This window comes from Coregonus lavaretus (genome assembly GCF_964263955.1).
Source record: "Coregonus lavaretus genome assembly, chromosome: 1".
In the NCBI taxonomy this organism is placed as follows: domain Eukaryota; kingdom Metazoa; phylum Chordata; class Actinopteri; order Salmoniformes; family Salmonidae; genus Coregonus; species Coregonus lavaretus.
In genome coordinates this window covers 21,738,198-21,756,421 of record NC_139988.1, presented here as the reverse complement: position 1 = coordinate 21,756,421, position 18,224 = coordinate 21,738,198, and the positions used below count along the sequence as shown (strand labels likewise).

The following is an 18,224-nucleotide window of genomic DNA, read 5'->3' as shown; positions in this document are numbered from 1 at the left end:
TGGCAAGACCTGAAAATGGTTGTCTAGCAATGATCAACAACCAATTTGACAGAGCTTAAAGAATTTTGAAAATAATATTGGCACAATCCAGGTGAGGAAAGCTCTTAGAGACTTACCCAGAAAGACTCACAGCTGTAATCGCTTTCAAAGGTGATTCTAACATGTATTGACTCAAGTTTTTAAAATGTTTTTTTAAATATATTTTTCTTCCACTTTGACAAAGTATTTTGTGTAGATCGTTGACAAAAAAAGGACAATTAAATATATTTTAATCCCACTTTGTAACACAACATGTGGAAAAAGTCAAGTGGTGTGAATACTTTCTGAAGGCACTGCACATGCTGTTAAAGCCTTAATGCAAAACTGCTCGATGGTGGTGTGTTCCTAACCTGCTTTAATCCTATTGACTACTTCATTATGTTCAGATTACTAACATGACATACTATCAAATAGAAATACAAGACAATACAAACGTTAATTCTCAATTTCTTTATAGATTTGTTATACATTAAAAACCTCCATTCTAAAAATGGCACTATGGAGGTACTCAACCCAATTCCCCCTGTTAAAATGTACTGTGCACATTGAAAAATGAATGTCTGATGTGAGTCCTCCGTAGAGGAAAGCCTGAACCATTTATTGTTATTGTTTAATGATTGTTATTCTAAAAATACATAAAACATAAAAATAAGCTAATTCCTTGATTCTGTTGTAGGGTCTTTGGTTTCTTTACCATGCACCACATAGATATTATGCACACGTAGAGTGAGCCTTGGTAGGTGCTACCATTTTCTGCATAAATGCCACTTCCCATGTGGAGGTGACCATGCAAAGTCTCAGTCAGAGATCAATCTCTATGGTCTCAGTAATCAGATTAATCTAATGTACTTCTTGGGTCCTGAATGACCTCATTCACCAGGCATCAATATTCAGCAGAAACAATGATACTTCTCTGTGACCTGTGTCACTATTCATTCTGGGTTCTATTCATTAGGGGACAGCGTAGCAAAATGCCCTGCAACGGAAAACTAAAATAAACGTTTCTTATTGGAAGAGTTTAAGTAGTCCGTCCTTGTTTCAGTCCGTTTTCTTCTGTTTGGTGCCTAACAAATCCAGCCCTGAGCTAGCGTTTGAGAAGAGTCTAGCTGCTCTATTGTCTAGTCCAGCCACACACACACACTCAGATTCTCCAGGAGATCCTTGGAAACGTCCATTCATGTTCTGGCAGCGAGTGCCCGAAGATAAAGGCCACTGACAACATGTCCTTTTGGAGTTGTTGTGGAAACATCTTCCTTCACTTCAATAAGTTTCCCCAGTTACCTCAACGACAACTCATTTTGCAGACAAAAGATTGAGATTCACATTAAGGCACACACTGGTGGTGGTTTGAATAAATACAGTTCTTGTCCATGTAGCATTGCTCTCTCATATTAATAAGGAAACTTTTATGATTAGCATTTTTTTAAGTGAGAAAGTAAAATACATGTACAAATCTCTTCATTTTCATAAAACATTTAATTTGATTAAAAATATATATCTGTTATCTTCTCCCCTCAGCTTTGCTTTGGTCAAACACTTCAGTTGTCTGTTGACCCACTACTCCACACAGAAACATAGTAACATCATCTGAACATAATCTGACTACATATCAGAATAGACCATGACTACTGCCAGAAATGCTGTGCGAAAGTATTTAGGGCAGTGAGGGAGTAGGTATTTTAAGTAGGTGGCCGCCCCAGCAGCAACAGCCCTATCCCTTGTCAACATACAGGGGGGTCAGAAATTATTTACACCCTAGATGAGCAATAACAACTGGATTAAATAAATAATTAAAATACGGATCTACAATGTATGCAAAAAAATTATATTATTTTATACTTACAATTGCTCAGAGAAAGCGATTTTGTTTAACAAGTTATACTTTTTTTTCTCTCAAAAAGGTAGGGATCAAAATGATTGACAACCCTAATGATTATTTTAAATAAAGTAGTACAAAGTTTAGTATTTGGTCCCATATTCCTAGTACGAAATGACTACATCAAGCTTGTGACTCTTCAAACTTGTTGGACGCATTTGCAGTTCGTGTGGGCAGTGTTTAAGATTATTTTGTGCCCAATAGAGTCACTTTTATTATAAATAAGAATAGCATATGTTTCTAGACACTTCTACATTAATGTGGATGCTAACATGATTAGGGACAATCCTGAATGAATCGTGAATAATGATGAGTGAGAAAGTTACAGAAGGTCAAAGTTCATACCCCCAAGACATGCTAACCCCTCACCATTACCAATAACAGGGGAGGTTAGCATGTATTGAGGGTATGATCTTTGACCCTCTAACTTTCTCACTCATTATTATTTACGATTCATTCAGGATTATCCCTAATCATGGTAGCATCCACATTAATGTAGAAGTGTCTAGAAACATATGTCTGACTAAGACCCACAGAACCTGATTGTCTGAAATGGTTTTAAAAGACTCAAAACGTCTTAAAATAGTATAAAAAGGCTAAAAAAAACATTAAATTGGTAAAATATGTCCAAAATGCCATTGATAAAAACTTCAGCTGTGCAGTCTAAAACAATCTTCATCCAAAATGAAAATAATATTGCTGGTAACTCAGCAAGTGTCAGCAACAGTCTATGACTGTCTCCCTGCCAACCTGCCTCCACCCCTGTTAGAGACTTCTCAAGAGGATTGGCTAAGCCCAACCATGGAGACCATTTTCTCAGAGGTTTTGGCTAACCTCCACCATGGCAGGTAGTGACAAAGTCAGACATGGAGTCATTACTCTATAAATCTCGTAGTTGCAACAGCGACGGGCAAGTTGGTTTACTGGGAGTTGGCTAACTATGGGAGCCAGTGGTGGAGACGGAGTCATTACCATAGACTTATGTAATTAATGTGGTCGTTGCCATAGCGACCTGGAGTGAGTTAGTTCCTGAGGTCACTGGTGCATGTAGAGCGTGATGAGGCCTGCCTGATGGAGCTGCTGCCACAGTGTCATCTCCATCTTCAGGTCATGGTTGATGAAGAAACCCACAGGGTGATAACTGCTGTCATAGTAGTGGTCAGAGTAGTTCTTATAGTCTGGAGTCATGAAGCCGTACGCACTCACCTGTTTTCGACAGACAGACAGACAGACAGAGAGACAGAGAGACAGAGAGAGATGATTACCTCATTGACCTTTGCTTTCATGAGTGGTCTGAGTGACATGCTGCATGTCTAATTGAAGGCTATCAGTGCCAGAGTAAGTACTGTCAATCTGTAAAGCAAGTGCAGTCATGTCCAGGGAGTCGTAATCAGTGGTGTAGTGGAGGGTAAATGCAGTTGATCTACCTTTTTTATTTTGCCTAACAGTTTACCCACCTTTTGCAGAAAAATGCATTGAAAGTATAGGGAGCGTAACTTTTTTCACCGTGACCGGCGATCAGAGTTTACCCACCAATTTATTTACCACTACATCACCGGTCGTCATCTTATGCTTTTACTGTACGTGGTCGTAACTAACTAATACACGTTACGGTATACCTTGTGCTTTTACTGTCAGTGGTCATAACCGGTCTTCTCTTGTTCAAATATGAAGTGTTGCAATTACTTTTTAGTGGCTGTTGGTAGCTTATACCGTACCTGGTCACAGGTGTGCATAGCAGCCAGCAGCATCACAGCACCTGTTGATGGACGGTAGATGTCCTTGTATTTGGTCTGCATGGCATGGCCTCGGAGGAACCTACACAGAACATGAAAACCATTTAACAACCACACTGCAGGTGCACATATTTACTTCTAACTAACTATTAAAATAGCTCTCCTCAGGGACACTAAAGTTGATCCTATCCTGTCCTAAAATGCCCTTGTTGGAGAAAAGGTGTTGGACAGACCACTCCTAGCTACCACATTTTCCTTGTTTTGAGGACAGCTAACAATACACAACACTTGTCCTTTTCAGTAGAGTCACACTATATCCTGATATGGTTAATTAATTTAGATGTCATTCTAGTTACGTGACCCTTGGGTTCGTGGCACTGGCACAAAGGAGTTTATATGTCCAGGTGTGTGTAATCAGAGCTCAGGTGTGATTCTGATCAGTCACAACAACTATCCTAAAGATAGCACAAAGATAACTCATTTATTTTCCCCTCTTTTACTCACCTGTTTCTGATGTAACGTATGAAATCTGGATGGTACATCTTGAACTTTTCTACACTCACATTTTCTCCAAAGTATGTGGGTGGCCTGAGGAAGAAAAAAATTAAGCAATTTATTCACAAAGAAACATCAATATGGTGAACAGTATAGAACACACATTTGTTAATAAAGAAGTAATACTTGGGTGACATTGACGGTGTTCAATTGCAGTTGCAGTCCACATGGATGCTGTGTGGGGAATGAAATCAAAACTGTGTCCATGGATGTGAACCCATGTGGTATCTTACGTTTTGCTCTTCTCTGGTCCTCTCTCTACTGGAGTGTGTGTGGCGGCTGCTTTCATCAGCAGATAATCCCTGTCATGGTCTGGCAGGAAGACATACCTAGTCTCCTACAGGATAGAGAGAGAGAGGTGAAAACAATCAGACTATAAAAGAACGAGTTTGTCTTTGAATGAATGAATGCATGCATGAATGAATAAAAGAATGGATGGATGAATTAATTAATAAATAAATAAAAACAAGTCATGTTTATTCCTAGTGAGTCAATTTGATCGTGAACCATCATCATCATCATCATCATGGAAGGTCTCACCTCAGACAGCGGTGGTCCACTGTAGCCCGCTCCGGCGTATCTCTTCATGGAGTTACGGAGGGTGTTGGTGGAGAACGTGTAGACGGACGTTCTAGAGCCCACATCCTGCTCAAAGCCCTTAATCACAGCTCCATTGGTCCTGGAATCACAACAGAGGCACGGAACAGAACACTGTCAATGACTAATTAGAACACAGGAACACTGTCAATGACTAATTAGAACACAGGAACACTGTCAATGACCAATTAGAACACAGGAACACTGTCAATGACTAATTAGAACACAGGAACACTGTCAATGACTAATTAGAACACAGGAACACTGTCAATGACTAATTAGAACACAGGAACACTGTCAATGACTAATTAGAACACAGGAACACTGTCAATGACTAATTAGAACACAGGAACACTGTCAATGACTAATTAGAACACAGGAACACTGTCAATGACCAATTACAACAGTAGCATGAACACTGTCAATGACCATTGGAAAGAAATGACCACTTAGACCCTTTGGTAACCACAGCAACCAGATACATGCCTCATTCTAATCTACAGACTCTTGAGAAGCCCTTGAATGGGCCATCCTGATTGACAAAATGCCAACTGTCACATTAACATCGAAATGCTCATTACAAGGAACCTGTAGAATGAAACATTTGTAAACGTTTGAACACCTAACATGGTCTAACCTCGCCCCCAGGCTATTGAGGAAGTCAAGACTAAACAAGGTCGAAAAAGGCATCTCTCACCTGAAGACATAGTCATGTTGGTCAATCTCCCGGCCTTTCTTTGAGTCCTTCAGAATCCCTCCGTTGCCCACGACAGCACAACAGACACACTGCGAGCCGTTGCTTCGACTCTCCCAGTCATCAAACATGTGCCAGTTGGCTGATGTGTTGAGAACAGATAGGGTCGACACCAGAGCTGTTTGCACAACAAAATAAAAACATTTAATTTTCATTTTTTACAAAGACCTTGGAGATTCGTTTTAGAATTCTTGGCAGGTTTAATCCTCACACAGTCCCAAATAAAAAGCCTTGCTCGCGGCAATAAATGTATTCCAATGTAATAAAAAAATATATTCATAAACCAATGGATTTGCCTAATGCAAATCACCCAATGGACGATTCTTACACACTCAACTGAAAGGGTCGTGTTGTCCAAATAGCTGCAAAAAACAAAATGGGGCCTGAGGCAAGGTGTGGGTAAATCTTTATTTGTATAGTCTATGGGGTAAACACAATGGAATGATTCCATCATTGACTCTTCTACATCTGAGCTGATAAGAGATTCACATGTATCTGTAAAGAGGCACAGATGTCCTATTGACTGACCATGAAGGGTTGCGTGTCCTATCTTTATTGCGATGGCCATGGAGCAAAGGCACTGCAGTTAGACAATGGCCACATTGTGTGTTAGTCACCCACACTAACGGCAACACCACGCACGGTCTCGCTTAGCCAATGTTGTCTAACTATATTATTTGTAGTAATGCATTGAAACAACGGTCACGTCAACATGTATTGAAAGTACTTACTGTCAATGTCAAGGTTTCCCCAGCCATGAGCCCCTGGGTACAGTTTGAGGCGCTGGTACTGTTCTGTAGTGGCATGCTTGGCCCACTGGAGGACAGGGATCCTGCCCAGATACCTAACCCCAAAGTCTGTCTGGGGCACCCTGCTACGAATACTGTTTGGACAGTCCTGGAGGGAAAATAAACAACAATAGTATTCTTATTGAAGACTATGAACGTTCCTGTTGAATCCATTATGAGTACATCTCGGCCCATCTTTAAAAAGCGTCTCAGAGTAGGAGTACTGATCTAGGATCAGATCCCCCCCTGTCCATGTAATCTGATTCATTATGATCTAAAAGGCTAAACTGAACCTAGATCAGCACTCCTACTGTGAGACTCTATACACTCCCTGTGTTTTAATTTTAGAGTAAGGGGCACACCACCAAAACAAAGTAACACCTCAAATTCATGGTTATCATTCTATAGTAGCACATAAGCTATAACAACGCCAGCAATACTTGTTCCAGTCGACAGACTTTGCAACATCAAAATTGTATGACTCTCAATGGAAGTAATTAACTGTATCTTGTAATTTAACGTTCTACAGTGGAAGAGCTGCATAATGACTAGAGGGATGTGGAGAATTATAATTCTTGGGGAGAGGCATAGCGGTTATGAAGAACACGTGGAAAACACGTGGAAAACACATTGATTATGTTCCAAATGGCACCTTATTCGCTATATAGTGCACTACTTTTGATCAGGGCCCATAGGGCTCTAGTCAAAAGTAGTGCACTATGTGGGGAATAGGGTGCCATTTGGGATGTAACCTTACTGTATCATCCCCAAACTCTCTGTGCTAAAAAAAACCCATTACACTACGATTATCTAATTAAAATGTCAGAAATTACTCATTTAATTCACTGGAAATGAATCCACTCACACACGCGCCCACCAACGCACGCACACACATCAAACGTCATTGTAGAACATTAAGTCATTAACATCAGCGTCAAGGCTGATGAACAGTGAACTAGTAGTGTAATTGTACCATGCAGACCTGCAGACCTGCAGTTTATAAAGATGTGACAATACATCTGCCCGATTTTCACAATGTAATATGTAGATGGCTTAAGATGGCCCAAAGCGTATCAAATGGATGTTTGAATTACATTTTGGGTTGTGTAATCTGGTTGTTAACTAGAGTGTCAACCATTTTCCTAATTACAGCAGTGTGGGGCATTATTTTCACAGTGCCCCCATGAATAGCCACCCATATGCCTGAAAGTGCCACCCTCAGCCCTTCCTCAAATCAGTCAACGTTGACTGCAAGTAGACCACAGCCCATCTAAGGTCTCTGAAGTAGACCGCAATCACAGAAAGGGAAGCTTCAACTCACTGTTTGAGGTGGGGCATCTTCACTGTAGTAACTGTCTCCAATGAAGGGTGGCTCTGTTGCTTTGGGTGATGGAGTGTTGCCGTCAATCGAGTCTACAGAGTCATGTGACCTAGAGGAAGACAAAACAACACGGCAACGGTCAAACAAGACATTCCCTGCAGCAGAAAGGGATAGTGCATTGTTACAACAACTCTGCTGGTTAGTGTAACAATGTGCAATTGTTGTGGTTATTAACGCTGTATGTCATAAAAAGTATCATTGGCTTACTCCAAGTTAACCATATCCTGCTACTAATAATGGAAACAAAACACATATTGAATCAATGTAACATTTATTTTTGCTGTAGAAAGACAGTTTACTTTTTACATAATCTCTCACAAGCAAAGGTCCTCTAGTAAAAGTAAAAGTGTGCCAGAGACAAGAGGTTGATCTATATCTCTCTGTATCTGACTCTGCAGAAACATTTTGTCGACTTTGGTCACACTGGTCTAACGGTGTGATCCACATTGAACAGAGAAGAGGAAGGAGGCATTTCCTCCTCCTAACCCACACATTAAAAAATACTATAGTACAGTTGAAGTCGGAAGTTTACATACACTTAGGTTGGAGTCATTAAAACTCGTTTTTCAACCACTCCACAAATTTCTTGTTAACAAACTATAGTTTTGGCAAGTCAGTTAGGACATCTACTTTGTGAATGACACAAGTAATTTTCCCAACAATTGTTTACAGACAGATTATTTCACTTATAATTCACTGTATCACAATTCCAGTGGGTTTAATTCCAAGTGTACATACACTAAGTTGACTGTGCCTTTAAACAGCTTGGAAAATTCCAGAAAATGATGTCATGGCTTTAGAAGCTTCTGATAGACTCATTGACATAATTTGAGTCAATTGGAGGTGTACCTGTGGATGTATTTCAAGGCCTACCTTCAAACTCAGTGCCTCTGCTTGACATCATGGGAAAATCAAAAGAAACCAGCCAAGACCTCAGAAAAAAATATTGTAGACCTCCACAAGTCTGGTTCATCCTTGGGAGCAATTTCCAAACGTCTGAAGGTACCACGTTCATCTGTACAAACAATAGTACGCAAGTATAAACACCATGGGACCACGCAGCCGTCATACCACTCAGGAAGAAGACACGTTCGGTCTCCTAGAGATGAACGTACTTTGGTGTGAAAAGTGCAAATCAATCCCAGAACAACAGCAAAGGACCTTGTGAAGATGCTGGAGGAAATAGGTACAAAAGTATCTATATCCACAGTAAAACAAGTCCTATATCGACATAACCTAAAAGGCTGCTCAGCAAAGAAGAAGCCACTGCTCCAAAACCGCCATTAAAAAGCCAGACTACGGTTTGCAACTGCACAAGGGGACAAAGATCATACTTTTTTGGAGAAATGCCCTCTGGTCTGATGTTTGGCCATAATGACCATCGTTATGTATGGAGGAAAAAGGGGGGAGCTTGCAAGCCGAAGAACACCATCCCAACCGTGAAGCATGGGGGTGGCAGCATCATGCTGTGGGGGTGCTCTGCTGCTCAAGGGACTGGTGCACTTCACAAAATAGATGGCATCATGAGGAAGGAAAATTATGTGGATATATTGAAGCAAAATCTCAAGACATCAGTCAGGAAGTTAACGCTTGATCGCAAATGGGTCTTCCAAATGGACAATGACCCCAAGCATACTTCCAAAGTTGTGGCAAAATGGCTTAAGGATAACAAAGTCAAGGTATTGGAGTGGGCATCACAAAGCCCTGACCTCAAGTTGTGGGCAGAACTTAAAGCGTGTGCGAGCAAGGAGGCCTACAAACCTGACTCAGTTACACCAGCTCTGTCAGGAGGAATGGGCCAAAATTCATCCAACTTAATGTGAGAAGCTTGTGGAAGGCTACCTGAAACGTTTGACCCAAGTTAAACAATTTAAAGGCAATGCTACCAAATACTAATTGAGTGTATGTAAACTTCTGATCCATTGGGAATGTGATGAAAGAAATAAAAGCTTAAATAAATCATTCTCTCTACTATTATTCTGACATTTCACATTCTTAAAATAAAGTAGTGATGCTAACTGACCTAAAACAGGGAATTTTTACTAGGATTAAATGTCAGGAATTGTGAAAAACTGAGTTTAAATGTATTTGGCTAAGGTGTATGTAAACTTCCGACTTCAACTGTAAATACAATAGTATTCACTGTAGTGTTTTTGAGGACTTCACCGTAGTATTCACTGTAGCATTTTTGTGGACTAAAGTCTGGAGTAGTATACTGTATACTACTATAGTATTTACAGTTAACTGTAGTATAAATACTATTCAAATAAAACTGTAGAATATACTATAGTAATTAATGTAGTGTTTTTGCGGATTGTAGTATACTGTAGTATTTCCTATAGTGTTTTTGTTATATTATCTTTGACATAGAAGTGGAGGCTTTCTACTTGAGGAAACCTACTGGAGAAATACTAAAGATAGGACTGGGTTCTGAACAGATATTTCAGCACTTCTGGTTTTTTAGGGAACACATATGGTCTATACTTGGCATGTAGGTTTCTCACCTATGGGTGGCACAAATATAGGGGATATGGGGGAGGGGAATGGGCAGGGTATATGCAAATTGAATACTCTAGTATTTACTATAGTAAAAAAAAAAAAAAAAGTTTTTGTTTTTGCAGACTGTCGTGTTTTTGCAGACATGACATTTTCCAGAGTACGCATAGAGCCCCGAGTTGATTATCCCACATACTACGCCTATAAATGAACACATTTGCTGCTAGTAATGTGTTAATTTGCTGGTAGAAATGCACTGAAGTAGCTAGCTAGCTAGCTAGCAAGTTTACTAGATAGCTACAGTAGTTGCCTTGGTAGCCAAACAAACAGACAATGTTTTCAATTCGACTTTTGCTTTTGAAAAGCAGGTCAAACATAGAACATGTAAAAATGAACTTCATAGCCATTGGTTATTCCCTTGCATTACAGATAAATAATATACATACTAGAATGCCCTTGAAGCCAATCAGAAACGAGTACTCAACAATGCCATGGTATAATTTAGCAATAATGCACGAGGGGGTGTGGTATATGGCCAATTTACCACGGCTAAGGGCTGTTCTTTGGCACTACGCAACACAACAGTGCCTGGACACAGGCCTTAGCCGTGGTATTTTGGCCATATACCACAAACCCCAGAGGTGCCATATTGCTATTATAAACTGGTTACCAATGTAATAAGTAAAAAGTATTTTTTTGTCATACCCGTGGTATATGACAGGGCTCGAAAAACACGGTTTATAATACTATATAATCCAGAACATAAAGACTCCAACACCATCATCAAGTTTGCAGATGACACGACGGTGGTGGGCCTGATCACCAACGACGACGGGACAGCCCATAGGGAGGAGTTCAGAGACCTGGCAGTGTGGTGCCAGGAAAACAACCTCTCGTCAGCAAGACAAAGGTGCTTATCGTGGACTACAGGAAATGGAGGGCCGAACACGCCCCCATTCACATTGACAAGGCTGTAGTGGAACGGGTCGAGCGCTTCAAGTTCCTCGGTGTCCACATCGCTAAGGAATTATCATGGTCCACACGCACACCAACACAGTCGTGAAGAAGGCACAACACTGCCTCTTCCCCCTCAGAAGGCTGAAAAGATTTGGCATGGGCCCTCAGATACTCAAGAAGTTCTACAGCTTCACCATTGAGAGTATCTTTACTGGCTGCATTACAGCTTGGTATGGCAACTGCTCGGCATTCGACCGCAAGGTGCTACAGAGGGTAGTGCGTATGGCCCAGTACATCACTGGGGCTGAACTCCCTGCCATCCAGGACCTCTATACCAGGCGGTGTCAGAGGAAGGCACATAAAATTATCAAAGACTCCAGCCACCCAAGTCATAAACTGTTCTCTCTTCTACCGCACAGCAAACGGTGCCGGAGCACTAAGTCTGTGGCCAAAAGACTCCTGAACAGCTTCTACCCCCAAGCCATAAGACTACTAAAATAGTTAAGCAAATAGCTACCTAGACTATCTGCATTGACCCTTTTTGCACTAATTCTATGCACACACACTGAACTCTACCCACACACTCACACTACATGGCCAAAAGTATGTGGACACGTGCTTGTCGAACATCTTGTTCCAAAATCATTGGCATTAATATGGAGTTGGTCCCAACTTTGCTGCTATAACAGCCTCCACTCTTCTGGGAAGGCTTCCCACTAGAAGTTGGAACATTGCTGCGGTGACTTGCTTTCTTCAGCCACAAGAGCATTAGTGAGGTCGGGCACTGATGTTGGGCGATTAGGCCTGGCATGCAGTCGGCATTCCAATTCATCCCAAAGGTGTTCGATGGGGTTGAGGTCAGGGCTCTGTGCAGGCCAGTCAAGTTCTTCCACACCGATCTCGGCGAACAATTTCTGTATGGACCTCGCTTTGAGCACGGGGACAAACTTGCCACAAAGTTGGAAGCACAGAATCGTCTAGAATGTCATTGTATGCTGTAGCGTTAAGAGTTCCCTTCGCTGGAACGAAGGAGCCTAGACCCAAACCATGAAAACCAGCCCCAGACCATTATTCCTCCTCCACCAAACTTTACAGTTGGCACTATGCATTGGGGCAGGTAGCATTCTCCTGGCATCCGCCAAACCCAGATTTGTCCGTCGGACTGCCAGATGGTGAAGCGTGATTCATCACTCCAGAGAACGCGTTTTCACTTCTCCGGAGTCCAATGGCGGCGAGCTTTACACCACTCCAGCCGACGTTTGGTATTGCGGAAAGTGATCTTAGGCTTGTGTGTGGCTACTCGGCCATGGAGACCTATTTCATGAAGATCCCGATGAACAGTTATTGTGCTGACGTTGCTTCCACTCGGTAGTGAGTGTTGCAACTGAGGACAGGCGATTTTTACGCGCTACACGCTTCAGCACTCGGCGGTCCCGTTCTGTGAGCTTGTGTGGCCTACCACTTCGCGGCTGAGCCGTTGTCACTCTTAAATGTTTCCACTTCACAATAGCAGCACTTACAGTTGACTGGGGCAAATCTGACAAACTCACTTGTTGGAAAGGTGGCATCCTATGACAGTGCCATGTTGAAAGTCACTGCTCTTCAGTAAGGCCATTCTAAGGCCAATGTTTGTCTATGGAGATTGCATGGCTGTGTGCTCGATTTTATACACCTGTCAGCAACGGGTGTGGCTGAAATAGCCAAATCCACTAATTTGAAGAGGTGTCCACGTACACATCACATACTATTATTATATATTTTTTATATATTGTATTCTGCATTATTGGGAAGGGCCCATAAGTAAGCATTTCACTGTTAGTCTACACCACTTGTCTACGAAGCATGTGGACAATTAACATTTGATTTGATTTATATTAATAACAAAACCAATGCAATAAACCCAATCAGATGATGCTGAACCTGAGATCAAAAGGCCATAGTCATCTGGACCAGGAATTAGAACTGAAGGACTGATACATCCTGGACTATTCATTCGGTCATAAGAGGCTCTTGAGCAGTACACAGACAAGGAAATAAAGTGATGATTTAGAGGCAAAATACCCCCTTTTCCATAGACATGCTAATGTCATTTACCGGCCTTTCTTAATACAGCGAGCTACATAATTTACATTTACATTTACATCATTTAGCAGACGCTCTTATCCAGAGCGACTTACAGGAGCAATTAGGGTTAAGTGCCTTGCTCAAGGGCACAGAGATTTTTCACCTAGTCGGCTCGGGGATTAGAACCAGCGACCTTTCGGTTACTGGCACAACGCTCTTAACCACTAAGCTACCTGCCGCCCCAATAATGTGTATAAACACATCGACTCCTGCATTTGGAGAGCCACAGATTGGAACTAAAAAGTATAGGCAGAGCAGAGCTATTTGGAGACTCTGGCATTCAGATAAAAGCACTACCCATTGTTGCTTAGTGAAACCCAAGGGCTACATTAGGCAGGCAGGCGGCAGCTTAAAATAACAGACCTGCTGAAGCTCGAACCGCTCAAACGTATCATTTAGTCTCTGAAATAGACATCTCTGAGAGCGAGAGAGAGAGAGAGAGAGAGAGAGAGCTGCTTCCATTTCTTCCTGAGCCTCTCTCTTAATACATCTTATCTGCACCCCCATGCGTTTAAAACTGGACTATCGCCTACCCATTACTACCAGGCTTACGTTTCCCATGTCAGGACTATGAGGGACTACCGCCTGCGATATGTTTTTTTTTTTCCATCCTCCTCGATCTATTTCGCATAGCTGGTGTGGCTCCATTTTGAAAACCACAATGATACAACTTGCAGGAAGAACGTAGTGGTTAGAGAAAACCAGCTTTTAATTCTCCATGATCTCAGCCATTTCCCTCTTTATGGCTGCTCATTAGGCAAACCAAGGGAAATGACTAGGATTAATTTCAGGATTATTATTATATATTTTTTTTAAGTGAATATTCCACTAGGTCAGCCTTTTTACCAATTCAAATACTTAATCGAAACCCCAAAAAATTGCTTTTGAACTATACAACAATTTAGCTCTACATTACTTCTCAACCAACTGGTTGATCATGTTTTGACAATGAACAAGATCATATTGTTTGATTGTCAGTTTAACTGATACTAATCAAATGAAAACCTTGAGGTCAACAACATTCCCTGACAGTAGTGCTTAATTTCCACCCGGATGTTTCTATTGGTGCATTGTTGTTTGTTTACCTGTTTAGTTGCTGTGTGTACCCAAGACCAGGGAAGTGTGACAGGTTCAGGTCGACCATGCGCCAGGGGACAGTGATCTCCAGGCTCAAACACAGGATGTAGATGACCAGCAGGGAGATGACACCCAGGAAGCACAGCCCCAGCCTCCTCTTGAGCCCCATGCCCGTCACCGTGGCCCCAAGCCTCGGCAGCTGGCTGCGTGTGTGCCCCCTGCTCTCCACCCTCCCCGGAGGAGGAACATGAGAACTAGGCAGAGGGGGAGGAGGATGGGGGAGTACAGGGGAGGAGGGGAGTCACTGATGTCCTTCTGAAGAGGATGGTTGGGTTTTTCATGGGAGCAACAGGAAAGATATTAGGGCCAGGGGTGGATCTGACTGTTAATTAGTCCACAGGGGTTTTTTGGACACTGCTCCCTCTCACCCCACCACAGTCTGGAGAGAAAAGGACAGACAGCAGAGAGATATCTGTAGCATTTTTTAAATATATTTTTTATAGATGATGTGTGTTCTGTGTACACTTATTAGATTGTACCAGGCTGTATCTATGTATGCAGAGGTGAGGTATGTTGTGGAGAGAGAGAGAGAGAGAGAGAGAGAGAGAGAGAGAGAGAGAAACAGCGGAGAGACTGATGGAGAAAGAGACTGACAGAGAGAGAAACGGGAGAGACGGACAGACGGAGAGAGTGAGCGCAACGGAAGAGACGGATGGAGAGAGACTGACAGAGAAACTAGTGAAGAACAAACACCATTAAATACAACCCATATTTATGTTGATTTATTTTCCATTTAAAAGTAAAGATACCTTAATAGAAAAGGACTCAAGTACTGTAAGTCGCTCTGGATAAGAGCGTCTGCTAAATAATGTAAATGTAAATGTAAGTAAAAGTCACCCAGTAAAACACTACTTGAGTAAAAGTCTAAAAGTATTTGGTTTTAAATATACTTAAGTATCAAAAGTAAAATGTAATTGCTAAAATATACTTAAGTATCAAAAGTTAAAGTATAAATAATTTCAAATTCCTTATAGAAAGTAAACCAGACGGATGTTCCTGTCACGCCCTGGCTCGGGGGACTCTCGTATGTTGAGCCAGGGTGTTAGTTTCTATGTTTTGTGTGGTAGGTTGTGGGTCTAGTTTGTATTTCTATGTTGGCCTGAGTGACTCCCAATCAGAGGCAACGAGTGTCAGCTGGTTGTCTCTGATTGGGAGCCATATTTAAACTGTCTGTCTTTCCCTTTGGTTTTGTGGTTTCTTGTTCTTATTTGGTTTGTGTTAAACCGTAGACATCACGTTATCGTCTGTTGTTTTGATCGTGTGATCAGTATAATAAATAATATGTTCACCTTCAACGCTGCGCCTTGGTCCTCCTCCTTAGACGATCGTGACAGTTCCATTGATAAGGGCGTGAATTGGACAATTTTCTTATAAGGAGTACTTTTGGTTGTCAGGGCTAATGTATGGTATTAAAAAGTACATAATTTTCATAGGAATGCAGTGAAGTAAAAGTTGTCCAACATGTAAAGTAAAGTACAGATACCCCAAAAATGACTTAAGTAGTACTTTAAAGTATTTTTACTTAAGTAATTTAAACCACTGGGCAGAATTACTGCCAAATGTACCATTTCTGACAACCCTGCTCAATCCTCAACCAGACAAGAACAAGAGCGTCATGGAAACAACAGGAAACCAGAATCACATCACTACTCTAAGGGCCCTGGTCAAAGCTAGTGCAATAAAAAGGGGATATAAAAAGGGGATAGGGTGCTATTTTGGTTGCATCCAATGTTTTTCCTTCTCATGTTCCCCTCGATGTGATAAACCATAAGGAACGATCTGAAACTCAACAGTTACTCTGGTAGAGTCAAGGCATTAGCATGTCCATGAGACCATACTCCCCCACCTCAATTCTCACCTCACTGACTACAATGACAGGGTAAAGACAGCACAGGGTGGAAAACATGCCATCAGGCACTACATTCTGTTCTGCTAATAACTTATTTGATCTTTAACCAACTAGGCTAGTTAAGTCTCTTAAAGTTATGCTCCATCGTTGAAACATACCAAAATACAATGAATACATCAGTAAAAATGTATCAAACTACTGTAACACAGATGATGGCATCAGATGTCACTGATGTACTTTTCCTGACTTATTCTTCAGTGTTTGTTTGAAGTTAAATGGCCAGGGAATGGAAGGAACTCCTAGATCCTCATTATTAGCCTGTTAGTGAAAACTTTGACATTTAGTGGAGAATAGAGATGAACACTTTCCCTTAAAAGGTCTTAAAGAATATGGATTTTATAAGCTTGGCATTGCTATCACCTTTTGTTCAATTCTGTTAAATAATGATAATAAAATACCTTTTCCCCTTTGATTTATTTCCTAAAAGTATTTTTGGTTTTCCTGAAAGTGGGGGAGAAAAAAAAGCAGCAAACTTTTCATGGTCTTTGTCAAAGTTGAATACATTATGCCCAGTAACAAGTCATGACTACACGCTCCTCACCCTCACAGAAACAGCAAATCGCTACTCTGAGAAAACTCTGTCTCAACAGAAAGCTAAACATAGAAAAGTATTTTAAAATGTCCCCATATCCCCTCACCTGTGACTATTCTTCTTTAGTGGCAGTCCTGTACATAGCAGTACAGTAGAAAATCCTCTACGCCAGAAGAAGTCTTCTTTAACTAAGTAAACTGTAGCGCAGGATACACTCAAGCCTGGCACAGCATGGGCGGGACTATTGTGAAATGAGCAACAGCTGCTGGCAATTGGTCAACCCCCCCCTCGTGTTGTGGAGGAGGGGATAAAGAATGGGGGGGTAACTTCTACGACAGGCTGCAATAAAGTCAGACATGAGAAGACCGCACTACTGGAAAATACTTGCTATGATCACAACGTGTTGAAGCTTGAATCATAGCCTAGCTTACAGTGACAGTCAAGATGGCTGAGCCCCTCGCACACACAAACCTGCACGCACACATGACATCAATAAACACAAACAAAAGGCCCTTGAATGAGTGTTCTCTCCTCGTCAAAGACAGCAGCCGTCTGCTTTTTAATCAGACACACTGGAGACTTCAAGTCTCCTCATTTCCACACAGAGCGAAGAGAGGTTATCAGTAGTCACCCTTTGGCCCTCCCGCCCCAAAATGTATGGGTCCTCTCCCCTCCCCCATCTTCTCTTTCACAAGCCCAGTCAGCAGGGACCTTGGAGCGAAGTGAAAGCTCTCCGTCTCTGTGTGTGAGCAGAAATCAGTTCATAGGCTGTCCTAGTCTAGTTCTCGTGGTATGGCTTCCTCTCTGGAAAGAAATGAGAAAACCTACAGAAAGCAAATGCATTTCAGTACGCACCACCGGTTGCTTTAGTAGTCAGGAGTGAATGAGAGAGCTAGCTAGAGGGCAAAGAAGAAGTGGAAGGAAAGTGGGTCAGTAGTCTAGTCAGCTACAGACGTCTTTCCAGCCGTATGGAAACGACAACCCTTTAGGAGTTTTGACCTCTCCAGATATGAGTGTAAGACATCAATGCCTTACTGATGGTTGTAAACAAACATACCCTACAGTAAATGATGATTTTAACATTTCAGGCACGTAAATGTATTGGATTTATTCACCACAAAATAACTGCAATTCCAGTTAATCAAAATAGACGCCCAATTCGTAAGGTCATGGAATGGCATTTGATTGGTTGAGGAAATGTTTTCTAGATGAGTTATCGTCTCGGAGACGGAGAGACGAAACAAGAGAGCTATTGTTTGTTTTCCCACTGTGACTATAAAGACAAGAGACTCTGGGACTCTTCCACTGTGACTATAAAGACAAGAGACTCTGGGACTCTTCCA

The 18,224-nt window shown here is 41.6% G+C and overlaps 1 protein-coding gene across 3 annotated transcripts; it reads right to left on the bottom strand.

Moving 5' to 3' along the window:
* Positions 1-252: 252 nt before the first annotated feature.
* Positions 253-17,111, bottom strand: st6galnac (ST6 (alpha-N-acetyl-neuraminyl-2,3-beta-galactosyl-1,3)-N-acetylgalactosaminide alpha-2,6-sialyltransferase). Of its 3 annotated transcripts, none has more exons than XM_084160243.1 (10): positions 16,988-17,111; positions 14,389-14,819; positions 7,667-7,775; positions 6,289-6,454; positions 5,501-5,675; positions 4,747-4,885; positions 4,440-4,543; positions 4,156-4,239; positions 3,634-3,733; positions 253-3,121 (listed from the first exon to the last, which is right to left on the bottom strand). In XM_084160243.1, the coding sequence occupies exons 2-10, from the start codon at positions 14,547-14,549 to the stop codon at positions 2,951-2,953; spliced, it is 1,209 nt and encodes a 402-aa protein (XP_084016369.1). In that variant the 5' UTR covers positions 14,550-14,819; positions 16,988-17,111; the 3' UTR covers positions 253-2,950. The 3 variants fall into 3 exon arrangements, with proteins under 3 accessions (XP_084016369.1, XP_084016370.1, XP_084016371.1); XM_084160244.1 differs by having other exon boundaries at positions 14,389-14,695; XM_084160245.1 differs by having other exon boundaries at positions 14,389-14,634.
* Between the last annotated feature and the right edge of the window lie 1,113 nt (positions 17,112-18,224).